At 35.3% G+C, this 15975-nt stretch overlaps 1 protein-coding gene across 2 annotated transcripts in view; it reads right to left on the bottom strand.

Moving 5' to 3' along the window:
• Positions 1-15975, bottom strand: part of MOXD1 (monooxygenase DBH like 1) — an 86103-nt gene that overhangs the window by 59563 nt on the left and 10565 nt on the right. For both annotated transcript variants that reach the window (XM_082406367.1, XM_082406368.1), the window contains exons 2-4: positions 5231-5377; positions 3422-3589; positions 3204-3287 (exon numbers count right to left, since the gene is read on the bottom strand). In XM_082406367.1, the coding sequence (XP_082262493.1) occupies positions 3204-3287; positions 3422-3589; positions 5231-5377 (399 nt within the window). The remainder of the gene's footprint in view (positions 1-3203; positions 3288-3421; positions 3590-5230; positions 5378-15975) is intronic.

Here is a 15975-nt window from a genome sequence, read left to right as displayed (position 1 = left end):
CACTGTTGGTGGGAATGTAAATTGATACAGCCACTATGGAGAACAGTATGGAGGTTCCTTAAAAAACTAAAAATAGAACTACCATACCACCCAGCAATCCCACTACTGGGCATATACCCTGAGAAAACCATAGATCAAAAAGAGTCATGTACCAAAATGTTCATTGCAGCTCTATTTACAATAGCCAGGACATGGAAGCAACCTAAGTGTCCATCATCGGATGAATGGATAAAGAAGATGTGGCACATATATACAATAGAATATTACTCAGCCATAAAAAGAAACGAAATGGAGGTATTTGTAATGAGGTGGATGGAGTTAGAGTCTGTCATACAGAGTGAAGTAAGTCAGAAAGAGAAAAACAAATACAGTATGCTAACACATATATATGGAATCTAAGGAAAAAAAAAAAAAAAGGCCATGAAGAACCTAGTGGCAAGACGGGAATAAAGACACAGACCTACTAGAGAATGGACTTGAGGATATGGGGAGGGGGAGGGGTGAGATGTGACAGGGTGAGAGAGTGTCATGGACATATATACACTACCAAATGTAAAATAGATAGCTAGTGGGAAGCAGCCGCATAGCACAGAGAGATCAGCTCAGTGCTTTGTGACCACCTGGAGGGGTGGGATGGGGAGGGTGGGAGGGAGGGAGATGCAAGAGGGAAGAGATATGGGAACATATGTATATGTATAACTGATTCACTTTGCTATAAAGCAGAAACTAACACACCATTGTAAAGCAATTATATTTCAATAAAGATGTTTAAAAAAAAAAAGAAATCATCTCTGCTAAGGAAAAGAGAATGGAAATTAGATAATTTCTTAAGATAAATTAGAAATCTATGAACTCTACTTTAAACATTTATTAAAATTTTATTGTAAACTGGCAGAGGCTGCAAATTAAAACTGTTTTTGAAAGACTATCTCAAAATTTATACAACCTAAATATTTTCAATTTATTTTCCAATAGAGCTTTCTCTTGTTTTTGTGTTTGTTGTTTTTTGTATATTATCCTATTTGAGTTCATTTGCGAGTTAAATGTTTCATAATACTTAATGACTTAAAATATTTTAGGGATTACCAACAAGCTCAGGAATCTAGTCTATAAGTGGTATTCATGAGTAATAACAGAGTCTAAAATTTTAGCCACCAACCCTCCGCCCTGCAACAACGAAAGTCTGTATAAGCCTTGCTCTCCAACCTGCCGCCCCTCCCTCAAATCCCCTCTTGTTCAGAGTAAAGACCTTTTGTCATCTTACAGATCTCCAACCACTGCAAAAAAAACCAGAGCAAAACAAAACAAAAAAAACTGCTCCAAAGCCTTTCCAGTCACTGAGATCCCTCTTGATACCTATGAAGACAGCAATGTGAACCCGAAAGTACTTAATTCCAAACACACCCTTAGATAATAGATGCACACATATCTGAGTTTTACTATGATATGCTTGTGACGGGAAAGCTAGCTAAGACTTCTTAGATGAGGTCCTAAGCAAATACCCTACATAGAGAGTCAGAACATATACTGCCATCCCTTAAGTGTAGACAACTGTTTTTATTTCATTCAACTTAATTACTAGCATTAATAAAAACAAGAATAAAAATGCATTCAGGTAAGTGGTTAAGGACTTTACATCCTATCAATTAACATTTGCTGAAAAATGAATCAAGGACCTGGTTTGTGAAACATTTGCTTAACCTATAGTTTTACATTTGACCCTTAAGCCAGGTTCCAGTTAAATTTACTGCAAATAACACATAGTAATGTACGACACACAGTATGTATAAATATAACATTCTCTTTTCTGAGAAAGACTTTTCATTGATTTAAGGGAAGGACTCAGGCACTGTATTAAGTATGTAAGAATAGAATTTGCATTCCCCTTTCACATGCAAGAAATAGAAACTAACATTGCATGGAGAGGAATTGGCTCATCCACAGTCACACTGTTGGTAAATCTTCTGATTGTAAAAATATCCTACAAATATTTAGCACTACTTATTAATTCAATAAACATTCCCTCAACCTACTCCTCTTGCTTCTCTAAGTAGTTATGAATCACTCTGTAAACAAAAGGCAGATCTATGCCACTGGAGAAATATATTAGAAATTAACTAATTTAAATCACTTTATAGAATGTGCTCAGTGTTTCCATCTTTACCAGAATGCTTTGAGGTTGGTAGGAAAAGTGGGACGAATAACCCTCTTTTACAGATGAGGAAACGGGGCCTGCAGCATTACCCCAGAGTGACTTATCTGAGACCACATAGTTAAAGAGCCAACTTGCTATTTGAACCTGCATATTTCCCTCTAGATTTCAGAATCTAGAAGTTTCCCCCTTTCTCACATCCACACTACTTCATTACGTAGTCTGGGGGAGGACAAAAAGTCAGCAATGTCTGGCCTTCTGAATGTCTGCAGTATTTTGTGTGCACTATTTAATTCTATCCTATTCTTTCCTGTGTCTTGGTCATGTCTCCTACAATCTCACTGTAGGTTCTTTGAGAGCATGAAACATATATTCAGCCTCCGTGGAACTGCCTAACAATTCCTAGCACAGAGCCAAGGACCTGTAAATTTTTTAAAATACTTGTTCAGTCACTAACTAGATGCAAAAGTTTTGGGAGACCTATCCCTAGAGGAGGTGGGAGGGAATTAGATGCCACAGGCAAATTAGGCTTTGTTTATTACTCCATTCTGTGTTTTTCAACTCTGTAGAAATTCACTACAATTTTCTTGTTTTCCTGTTTTCAAAAATATACTGTAACAGTTATTTTTATGACAATATCCAGTATTTTCAATGAAGCAGATATTCTCAAACAATATAGGGGAATGTGAACTTCCCAGATAGAATTTATTGATACATAAATATATTATTTTAAATTGCAATTCCAACCATTCCAAATGTTGAATTGTTGCCTACGAAATAACCAGAGGTATACAAATGCATCCCAAAACTTTAACCTTTAAACATATAAAATTAGGAGACAAAACACAAAATACTAGCTACAATCCGAGCTTCTCACTAAATTCAGTGACTTTTAGGACAGTGTGTGGGTCAGATAAGCCAGTTCCTTGGTCTCTATGTAACTTTTAAATAACTGAAAATCATTTCTATAAATTTTATATTATTTTCATTTTAAGAACAATTTCTCCTCTGTTCATACAAATTAGGTTTAGCCTGTGAGTGAGTCACATACCTTTACTACATGATGCTTTTCCTGGAGCATAGGAATCTTAAACATTTGGCACCAATATGTTGTACCTTTGTTTGGGATGGGGACCTGTCTTAAAAAAAAGGAGAGGGGGACAAAAGTCACATTCTCTTGACATTCTATTAAAAACAATAATTTAAAAACTATTATGCACTTTCAATAAACCCACCCTTAGAACCATAAAAACCTGAAAAAAAACTTACGTTCTGATTTACCAGGTCAAAGTATGGTACGGCTGTAGACAACACATTGGTTTTCTCAGGATTCAATAACCGCAGACTCTTGGTACCACGACTGGATTCGTGGTACTTGGGACCCGCTTCTCCCACATCTTCGTGGTGGTAGGCCCAGATCACCCTCACCGTGCTCTCCTGGTGATCAGACAGGGGCATGATTATGTCTCATGAGAGCACTTTGCTTACCATTGAATTGAGTTTAAAGAACTCTATTCAAAGCAGGATATAGAAGCTCAAAAAAGAAAATAATGACATTTGGAGTTATCAATATGGTCTCTCACATGAACTGTGTAAATCTGATTAAGTCATTAAAAATCCAAATAGATGAGTTCCTCTTTGGAAGAAATCATCTCTCCCATGCAAGATTATGTGTTCCAAAATAGAATGAAGGACAACTGATTTAGTAGTTATGCTTTCATGCTTACGGCAACAGTAAATCATTGTCATGCTAAACCTCCAAGCTAGCAAACTAGTAGTTACCAAGCAAATACTCTTGTTAAGCAGCAGGGGTTTGGGAAAATTAAAACCTATTTTTATGCCATGGAACATTTTAGGGAAAACAAATAAATACAATTAAAATTAAAATGACTTCCCAGGTCAGGATTTTTATTTTCACAATAGATTTTTCCCAGACACTAGCCCACTCACATGTATGAATTTACAGAAAGTGGAAATACAGCAGGAACTTCTGATTCTAGGTTTGTTTATTATCCTAGAATCTATCTATGGTCATTTTATGAATCCTGGGAATTGCCTAGGGACTGGGGTATCCCAACTAGAGAAAGCACTGTCAAGTGAAATCGGTTTCCATTTAGTAAATGAGAGATTGCCCAAAGGGCAGTGGGGCAGTGGGGAGGGTTTGCTGGGGTATAAACAGTTCAGTCCCCCCACAGATAAAGATGATTTTGCCAGATCTTTGTAATAAGAACTTTGAAAATAAATAATAAAACAAAAGCTATTTATTTTAAAAGCTATATTCTTTCTTAAGTCAAACAACTATAATTATTACTCCAATTAAAGTATAATTGCACTGTATATTACATTAAAAAGTGGTCCATGTCTTTGCATGTGTTTTTTTTTTCTTCCTCTTTTACGGTTTATGCTGAATGTTAATCAAATTTGCTTCAGATTTTTACATTCCCATTTTTAAAGCTTTGACTTACCAAATAAAAATGATAATTTTGTTGGTCTATACAAAATGAAATTGATTCAAGAAATTCATGGAAACCTTCAAAGTACCACATGAATTTTAGATCCTCTAGATACCTAATTTGCATATGCACAAAGATGTTAATTTTTGCATGATGTCTGACAATAAGAAATCTTGTTTAATATGTTGACAGGCAATTTTCATCAGTCTACTATTCATCTTGACTTTAGAAATTTACAAAAATGAATCAGTTACAATTCAGATGAATTACAGCCTAATATTCAGTATCATAATTCTCTCTTGTGTAATACCATTTTTTCCAACCTTTATCTATTACCTATTTTCAAACTTTATAAAGAAGCTAAAACCTTTTACAGGTAAAATCTCACACACTTTAAACAGCTCTTCAAAATTTTAGATTCACACAAAAATTGCCTTCATTGAAATTTATAGCCTTAGATTTTTTTGTGGCTTCTAAAGAGAATTCAAAAATATTCCAAAGAAGACTATGTGACTTTGTTGTTAAAGGTTATTTTAAAATATTTGTTTCTTTTTATTCTGTAAAGTGTTTCCCATTTGTAAATGTACAATCTATTCATGCATGCATTCACTGATAGACGCCTTACCGTTATACTCTTGTCATTTATGTCACATGTATGCAGTTCTCTGGTAAATTCAATTATTGTGTGTGTACTATTTTCCATGGCATATTCTAGGTGGTAATCTTGCTGAACATCTTTTTTCAATTCTCTATTTGCATTTGTAAAATAATCCTGTGGAAAATATGAAAAAGAAAAATTAGGATGTCCTAAATTCAGGGTGAAAATAATTTAGATTGAGTGTACATATATCACCTTAAAAAATTAATTCTCAGTTTGCTTATTACAAAACCCTGTATTTATAGTCATTTTTTAAGTCCTGGGAATTTCCAAGGGGCTGGAGTATGGGATACTCCATAGTTGGGACTAGGGAGAGTTCCCTAGGAAACTGGTCCATATTTGAACTTCTGGCCCTTCAGGAAAAGGCAGTAATAGATTTATAATACCACAGAGCATTGAAAGAGATGGAATGAATGAATATTCGCAATCGCTGAGTACTTTTTCCTCATTCTGCAAATGAAAAGAACTTCAACACTGGGAAATGGCTTGCTCCAAATCAAATAACTAGTTCATGGCAACACAAGGCCCAGGGCCAGGGTCAGCACTTTTCCACTGTTATACCTTATGGTGCTTCCCTTCTGCACTCCTAAAAGCAAGAAGACCCATCCTGAGATTATAGGTTGTTTTAGTAGGAGCTTTAATGGCATATGTTTATTAAAATGAAATGCAATGGGAAAATATGGAAAAAAAATGACACTAGTTGAATTATAAGATATTGAAAAGCTAGGGACATTTTGTTTTGGTGGTTCAGCTATAATTTTCATACTAAGCTTGTTCAATGGTGTAAGATCACTTCTGGGAGGCAGACAGATGCAATGGAAAGGGCATGGGCTTTGAGATCAAATGACTAGGATCTGACCCACAGCTCTACTCTGAAATGTCTTGACGAATTGTTGAAGTCAAACTCTGAACTTCTGTTCTAACATTAATAAAATTGAGATGATACATACTTATTTTGTGGATTTTGAAAGATAAATAAGTGAAATAGTATATGAGGGAAAAAACTGCCAACCATGGTTAGAGCTCATTCAATGCCAATCTCCTTCCCTCTTCTGCAATTAGAGTTTGGTTTTTCCCGAAAATATTCTCCATGCTTTTTACCATTAGCTTTCTATGTTGAGAGTTATAAAAATCGCGTTGTTAATTTTTATCACTTACAGAAGACACAAAATTTGCCGTAATTATACTGGTTTTTCAGTACATAAGGGTATTTTATTTTTGATAATCACAAAGACCTGATTTAGAATATACATGTTGAAACATAATTATAATTAGTTTTTCTAACATTAAAATTACATTTGAAGAAATGACTGCATGCTTGACAGAGAAAATACAGTGTACAAGAGAAGAACTTTAAATTGTCTATAACCGTCATACTCAAATGGATGGTACTTGGCATTTCTATTCCTAGCATCTATTTTCTTTTTTTTGGCCATGTGGTATGTGGGATCTTAGTTCCCCAACCAGGGATCATACCCGTGCCCCTTGCAGTGGAAGCGCAGAGTCCTAACCGCTGGACCACCAGAGAATTCCCTCCTAGCACCTTTTTAAATTAGTTATCAAGTGTGTGTAAATTTGATATCCAGGGTACCAGATCTAGATACTGTTCAGACCCCACATTATCGGTAATGCACAGAGCCTAACTAACCTCTTTCACTCTGGTAACAACTACAACTTACTGTGTACATTCTATAGTTTAATCATGTTACACGTATTAACTCATTTAATCTTCAGATCAAGTGTATGAGATAAAATGAAGCACAAAGAGGTTAGCGTCTTGCCCAGGGTCACACAGCTGGTAAGTGGTAAAGCCAGTATTGAAACCTAGGCAGTCAGATCCAAGCCTGTGTCCTTCTTTACTGTTCTACATCATAGTGGCCACTGCTGGAAAAGGACGGGTTAGTTTATATCTTTCTGGCTACAAAATCATCTTATCAAGTTTTTTTCACATAAAATGTTAACTTTTTCTACTGCTGAAGTCAGGGTTTGTCCAAAATTTTTTTCTGAGAACCAGCTGTAATTGTGAAAGCAATTCAAATGAAATATTCCTATGATACTATGGTTTTCCCACTTTTGATCATATAGATTTCAGTATGTAAATGAAATAACAATGCCTGTGGACAACAAGGGATTTATATAAACTAACTGTGCCTTTACACCAAGCTCACATTTCATTACGTGATTCAAGTAGTCAGTTTTTGCAAACAAAAGGAATACAGTACAAAATGTAATCAGTTCAAAGAGTAGAATAATTATCCTAGTCTTGCAAATATGTTTCCAAAACCTTAGTCCCACAAAATATCCAGCTGGCTTGCCAATTTTCCATTTGTTTTATTTCCACTCACCAAAACCAATTCCTTTCAGCTATTCCACCTTTTTCTGGCTTTTCAGATAACTTAGCTATGAGAAAGCAGGAGAAACTTCATTCAGGACTTACTGAAAATCCCTTGAGCTCATCTGCCTCGTGTAAACCACTGAGTGTTCAATATTCAGAAAAGACAGATGCCAATTATGTCAAAGTTCTGGACTCCTGGAAAAATGTGGTTGTCTAAAACAAGCTGATATCTTCAACCTCATTGAGGGAAAATATGAATGGATTTGAATAAAACTAAAATTGAAATGTGAAATAGCCTAATCACCACTGTAATTCCATAAGTGTTTCTTTGCATTCTCCAATTTTTAGGGTCTATTTGGAGACATCTTCAGATTTGACCATTGTACACCTTAGCTATCCAAATAGTGTTATCAGTTACCTGTTTAATTAGCTGTGCCCTTACTAATGCTTGGAAATCCACATGTTAATCTCTTGCTTTTCCTGGGAGACCTCCCGAGACAAATATTCTAAACCTTCTCTATATAAGATGCCAACATTTCCCCAACCTCAGCTTATGATCATACTTCTCCCTTCATTGAGAGAATTTCAGTTATGATACATGAGAGCTCACATCTTGCCTTCTTTCTAGTCTAAATAATATTACTTAATGGAATCATAAAAAAGTCAATCTAAAATAAGGCAGGAAAAGAGAAATATAAAACAAAGAGTAAATGGGACCAGCAGAAAACAAATAGATGTAATTGAAATGAACAAGAAATATTACAGTAGATCCTACAAACATTAAGAGGTTAATAATTTTATGCACACCTTGATGTAAAAAGCTTGAATAAATTAGATGAGAAACAGGCAAAATACTTGAAGGACACAAACCAGCAAAACTTAGTGAAACAGATACTTTGAATAGTCCTATAGTCTACCTATGGGTAAAAATTTTCCTACAAAGAAAATTCTAAGCCAAAGTGTTTTCACTTGGAATTTCACCAAATATTTAAGGAAGAGGTAATATCAATTCTTCACAAACTCTTCCACAAGATAAAAGGGAGGGAATACTTCCTAACTCATTTTTTGACACCAGCATTAATCTGATAACAAAATCAAAGACACTACAAAAAAAAGATCAATATCTCTCATGGGCCTAGCTGCAAATTTTCTTAAAAATACGTATTAGCAAATAGAACCCAATGATGTTAAAAAAAAAAAGAAAAAAAGATATTATGACCATGCAGAGTTGATTTAATGTTAGAAAATCAATCAATGTAATTCATTATACCAAACTCTAAAAAAGAAAAAAATCATACAGTCATCTCAATAATGTAGAAAATCCATTTAAAACATTTATTCATGGTAAAATCTGTCAGTAAACTACCAACAGAAGGTACTTCCTTAACCTTATAAAAGGAATCTATAAAAACCTATAGCTAATATCACACTTAACGATGAAAGGCTGAATTCTTCCCCACTAAGTTTGGGAACAAGTAAGTCCTGGGAATAAGGCAAGGATGTCCATACTCCCCACTTCCAGAAGGTTCCATTGTTGGTTGTCCGCCTCTGACAGTTTGTCTCTGTTATTCCCATTCCCTAACTACGGTCATGGAACTTCTGTCCTTGACATTATACTACACTGTCTTCATCTTTCATCCTTTGGGAATCTCATCTACTCCAGGAGTTTCCAATCATCACCTTTATTCAGGATTACATACCCAAAAGTCCATTGGATACCTTCACTTGGAAGGCTTACCGTCTTTTCACGTGCAATGTATCCAAAATTGTATTCACCCTTTATCTATAAGGATTTTTATTTCCTGGTACTGCCATTCTCCCAACCATCCAAATTCAAAACCACAGTTTTATTAACTTCTTCCTTTACTACTCACACCTCCACAGATAATCTCTGCTCCTATCAGTTCCTCCTTTAAAAAAATAACCCAGCTTTTACTTCTGCTCCGTTCAGCTTCTCCTATCTCAGTTCAGATTCTATCACCTCATACTTTTGTCAAGGTCTTCCTTGAAAATCACTCTCAATGTGTCATTACATTTTATTCAACAGTATAGAGTGCAAAGTTCTATAATTTAGATTCAAGTTTCTCTAGAATTTAGCCTAACCTGGTTTTCCAGAGTGTCTATCATTAATCTCACCACATGGGACTTCCCTGGCTGTCCAGTGGTTAAGACCTCACCTTCCAATGCAGGGGATGCAGGTTCGATCCCTGGTTGGGGAGCTAAGATCCCATACGCCTCGTGGCCAAAAAACCAAAAACATAAAAACAGAAGATATATTGTAACAAATTCAATAAAGACTTAAAAAAAAAAAAATCTCACCACATGATCTCTATTATCTATTTATTATTCCCCTCAAATAATCTACCTTTTTCAAGCCCTTTGCTTTTGTTCATTCTTCCTCTTTATCTCCCCACTCTCTTCACCCCACTGAGATATCCACTCCACTACCTCCACCCACAGAAACAACTCCACTGAAATGCTTCCTTCTCTCCAAGACTCATGATTCTATCTCCCCTACGAAGTTTTCTTTGAGCATTCCAACTGGAAGTGATCATTCCCTCTCTGAATTTTTATTCCTCTATTTCCATTCCCGCGTAGCATGCAATATATTCTAGACACAGCATTATCTTCTCAACCAGTGGTAATTGCCTAGAAATAGACAGCTAGTCCTGTTAATCCAGTTATAAATTTATACCTTTAGAAAAGTTGTTTACATTGTAAATGGAACAAAAAAAGGGAACAATAGATTATTTTCCCATTTGCTCTCAATTATATTTACATATGGTTAAGACCTGGTGTGGAAGGTGTTTAACCAGATGCTAGAATGAGTTTGGGTCTGCATGACCTGTGATGCAGACACATCTGGCACTGAAATTTGGGAACGCTGTTATGACCTTTTAGCCCCTAAATGGACATGAATCTTATGCAACTGACATCAACATTTAGAAAAAGAGTTTACACATGCAACAGCTCTTTGAAATCCTTTTACACTAGGATGGTATTCCTTACCTATTTTAAAGAAATTTTTTAAAAAAACATATCTGAGAAAGAGAAACCCTATTTTAGAATGTTTTCCGATGTTAATTTATATCCTCAGTGCCTAATGGAGGGACTTGCATATTGCAGAGCCTCATTAAATATGTGCAGTTTTGAAAGAAGAATCCTGCCTTTCCTTTTGCTAAATCTAAATGAGGGGATAATCTTGAAACTAAAAGATAAGGACCCATAACCTATCCTCCGATATTCACATCTTTGGTAAAGGAACAGTTTAACTTGGTGGGAGCAAAATATCCGGCAGTAGCACCTACTTTCTTCCTTCAGCCTGTATTAAGAAGATACATGAACTATAATCAAACAGGATTGATGGTGTCAATATTATACCGTAAGAAATGGCATATTGGCAAACCTTAAAAGCACAATTAAATGAGGCAAGAGGAGAGAAAAAGGCAAAAAAAATCCGGGTCTCAAATTTCTTATCATTCAATTATTCTCCCTGGGAGGGAGGAAAAACGGAAGAAGGAAGGAGGAAAAGAAAGCGAGTCAGTCAGAGAACAATCTTGAGAATTTATCCTGCGGATTGGCCAAACCAAAAAAAAGTATATTTAGTGAGTTTAAGGGTTTCCTGACAGTTTGACAAAGAGATAAATGTTATACAAGGGGATAATTAAATGGAATACTTACTTTGTTACTATCATCTTCTAGGGGGAAAAAAAATGGAGAATGAAATTAACAGCAAAACATTGACCAACTAAGAATTTGAATACTGATAACATCAGCTAGAAATTTACATTCACAAAACCATACAGTATAGTACTTATGGGCTATTTAAGGAAATTTTCCAGGTCAGTTTTACTATCAGATTTTCACCTTTAGAATTCGAACAAAATGGTCCCCCTCTCTCCCACTCCCCATCCCATTTAGCAAATGGGGCCAGATGCAGCTTCACTGTACATCCATGGTGAAGGCCATTCCTCAGCCACCTTGCTGTAGTGTTTGATATTCCAGGACTTATAAAATAAAAATAGAAGTATTGATCACAGTGTACTCTCATTGTCATGGTCTGATTATAAAAATAACAGCCATTATAAAAATCTCATCGTATGATATATGTATTAAATATATTTATAAACTATAAATGTAACATAAAATGCTGATAAATAAAAGTAGGTTCTGATTAAGTATCATTAAAAATTGACTTTATGAGGGCAAGAAGGTTGAGGAGGATTCAGAGAATCATGATCCTATAGAGATTTTGTAAGCATTCAAGAATAAAAATATGTAGAGCTTTTAATTGTGTAAATATAAAAGCTGGTATGCAGAAGTCATTCTTCTTTGTACTTATTCATTTTTAATGTTCTATAAAGTGAAATGTGAAGTAATATTTCCCTAGATAAATGGTTTTATGTGGATTTCAATCATATTCTAACTCAAATATCTGCATAAATATCAGCTTCAATATGAATTGTCATTGAGGTATTATTTTTTGTTTTTATTGCGGATTATTACATTAATCATGTATTAACCTTGTTTATACTTTTTAAAGATAAAATATTAGCTGTTATCTTTGAAAATTGAGTTGATAATTAGACTCTGGCAATAAAATTAACCTGCAGTTGTGTCATAAAAATATTACTTCTAGATGAACCGGTTTGCAAGGCAGAAATAGAGACACAGATGTAGAGAACAAACGTATGGACACCAGGGGGGAAAGGTGGGGTGGTGGTGGGGGTGGGATGAATTGGGAGATTGGGATTGACATGTATACACTGATGTGTATAAAATGGATAACTAATAAGAACCTGCTGTATAAATAAATAAATAAATAAAATTCAAAATAAATAAATAAAATATTACTTCTGAAGCATATTCTCACAGGATATTTTTCCTTTTGAACATGTATGCTTTGAAATAAATGATAAAGTGTATTACTGAGGTTTCAAAATGCTGTGTGGCGATAGTAAAGACGGCATCAGCAGAAGCTGGCATTAGCATTTCGCATGGTAGCCAGACTAGTGACTGCCACCTTCAAACTAAGATAACAAACCAAAAACACTAGCTTTGATAATCCACAAGATTGCTACGACCTCTCATTAAAAAACATGATTACACAGATGTGAAATTGGTTCTCACTCATTGTCAGTCTTTTTTTTCCTCTCTTGAGTAAAATCTCTGTTAACGAAAAGAGCTTTGACCGGGGCTGTGTTAAACAGGATGAAGTGAAAACTCTTATGGGTGTAATAAAAGATATGAATAAACCCCGGTTCAGCCTGGGGAACTGAATGTAAGCACAGCTGCAGAGGGAACCTTGAGAAAAATGTTACCATCTGTCATCATTTTCTTCAACAGGTGCTTGTAGTTTTCCTTCTTTTTCTAAATCACAAAAGCCTTGTTATTTCAAACATTTCTGTTTGTAATATCCATTTCTATAATAAGTGTTATGGTAGTTTAATAATATTGATAGTATAATAATAGATATTTTTGTGTTCAAGAGAATCTTTGATCCTAAAAAACCATAAAACCATATAAACAAACTATATAAACATAATCTTCAGATTTCAGTATAAGCTGATTTTAATAAGTTATTTCTTCGCTAATCTTGGAAATTTGAGAGGAATGTCAAAACAGAAGGGGCTTGCCTTCCAGAAACCACTTCAGATAAAACTGAAACTCTCTAGCTCTAAGAAGGGAACTGTTAAATGGCTGCCAGAACGCCAAAATGTGAGCCCTATTAGCTTGCGTTCCAGTGAGGGGCCCACCTGAGCAATCTGTTTGTCCTTTAAGTGCCACCTTCTGGAAATACACATCCTGAATTTTCTCCCACAGCCAATCATCTCATTTTAGTTTTCATATAGGTCATTTAAGACTTTGCTATAATTATAGAATTATCAGATAAAGTGTAAAATGAAAACTTTGACCCGATCTCTAACGATAGGCTTCAATGGAAAAAACAATTTCAAATCTTACCATTGACATAAGATGTTATTTTACTTTCACCGTATTCCATCATTTTAATTTTTAAAAAAATTTGGATGACTTCTCTTAATTTTCCATGACCAGTTTATGAAAGGAATAAATTTTGAAGAGAAGACCCCTTCCTTCCTGCCTTCCCTCCTCCGTCCCTTCCTCCCTTCCTTCTTCCTCTCCTTTTTTCCAACACATATTTTATTGCATGGCTACTATTCCTCATCCCTGTTGTAGGGCTGAGAGCACACGACTGTACAGTATAGACAGTATAAGACAAAGTCCTTATTATAATCAAACTGATAGTGGAGTTGCAGGATAAGCAGACAATTTTTTAAATTTAAATAACAATATAACCAAAAATATCTTGATAAGTGCTTATAGGAAAATAAAACAGAGATTCTAGACACAGATTGGAAAGCCTTTGGGTTGAGGGATCAGAAAAGTCACCACTGAGACACTGAGACTTACTTTGAGAAATAAACTACAGTTAGGAGCCAGCCATGGAAAGTGAGGAGGAAGTAGGTCCAGGAAGAGAGAGCAGCTATTGGAAAGGACCTAGAAGGGGGCAAGGCGAGGTTTATCCAGTTTGGTGAAGCAAATAAAAGCCAGGGTGACTGAACTGTAGTGCCCGGAACAGAAAAATGAGGTCAACAGGGATCAAATGAGGCCCCAGATGTTGTGACGCCTTATGGGTCAGTATAGGGAGTTCAGATTTATACTAAACTTATATAGAAGTTATTTGAGCTTGAAGCAGAAAGTGACATATTCTGATTGACATGAAAATATATATATACGTGTGTGTGTGTGTGTGTGTTTGTGTGTGTGTGTGTATTACTGTGGCTACCATGTGGAGAATGAAGAGAAGAAAAAAGAAGAGCCATGGTCAGAAGACAGGAGTCACACAGTGGTCCCAGGGGTTCAAGCTTGAGTGGTAGTAGTAAAACTGAAGGGACGTGGGCAGGTTTTAGATTTAGTTTGGAGGAAGAGTCAATAGAATCTGAAGAGGTGGGTTTTATATGTGGGAAGAAGGAAGGAGAAGAAACAAGGATGACTCCTAATTTTTGACTGGAGGTACCTGGAGGCGCCATTTACTGAGATGGGGAAGGCTGGGGAGGAAGCAGATTTAAGATGCTACCTAGACATCCAGATGAGAAGGTCAGGAGGCAGAGAATATGTAGACTATTCTTAGATCAAAAAAATGCATCAATCAAGTTTCTGAAACTTACTGACTTTATATTCAGCCTTGAATATAAAGGCTCCTGAAGCCCTCCAATTCTTTTGAGTATATACAAGTCATAAGACATTCTTTTTTTCATTTTTTCGGTTTCAAAATGAATACATATTCACTATATATGATAAACATATACTCACTAATATAATTCAAGTATACTGAAATATATAGTAGGGAAAGAAATGAAATACTCTCACAACTAATGTAAAGATTCAATGCACACCTATCCACAGAGACAGCAGAACTTCTTGAGACAGGTTAAAAAACAACATAGACAGTTTCATAGTTGCTAATGTCTTCCTTTCTGTTAATTTCTAGAATAACCTAAAAGCAAGGTTGTGGAGTAAATTTCTTTCCAGCATCACACTCAAGTTGGAAGACAGCCTGAAGGATACCTAATCCTAGCTCCCATCAAGAGGATTTCTCTCAAAAATGTTTTTAAGAGAGGATCACACGGTATTCAATACCTCCAGTGACAAAGCTCATGAGTTTACAATCTCACAAGGCAACTCATTCAATTTTAATACCTCTGATGGTCAGAAATGTATTTCTTATACTAACCTAAAATAGAGTATACTAATTGGGTCTTTTTTCTTCCTTCTGGAACCTAATAGGTAGCATCTAATCCATATTTCTTGAGGAAGACTGTCCACTATTTCAAAGGCAATGATCATGTCTTTTCTAATTGTTCTTTTTCCAAGCAAACATTGCCAGTGGTGTCCCATTACTCAAGTACCCCAATTTCCAGAGATTTCAATCATCCTTGTAATTCTCCTTTAGAATAATCCAGTTCACCCACACATCCTTTAAAGAAGTTATTCAAGAAGGTATCTTCTGTTATGGTTAGCCTAGTACAGATTACAATGTCAGTATTACTTCCCTTGATGTAAACGTAGAGTTTATAGGCTAATATTGCATATTTGTGTTCAACAAGCACATCTTTTGAGCTTAAGAAGAACTAATATTTAGACCTTTTTCATATGAATTCCAATTAAGTCCAATTTTACACATTTTGTACATACACAGCTAATCTTTAAACCAAGTGTTTAACTTTATTTGTATTCTCAGTGAATTTTTAACTTTTAGTTTCCTTCCATTATTTTAATATATCACTATCTTTTGAGTCCTTATTCTGTGGACTAATGTAGGCAGTCTGTTATCAACATGCTGTGACATCCTAAG

This window comes from Balaenoptera borealis (genome assembly GCF_965194805.1).
Source record: "Balaenoptera borealis genome assembly, chromosome: 9".
In the NCBI taxonomy this organism is placed as follows: Eukaryota; Metazoa; Chordata; class Mammalia; order Artiodactyla; family Balaenopteridae; genus Balaenoptera; species Balaenoptera borealis.
The sequence above is the reverse complement of the archived record's forward strand: the minus strand, read 5'-3'. Positions and strand labels throughout refer to the sequence as shown.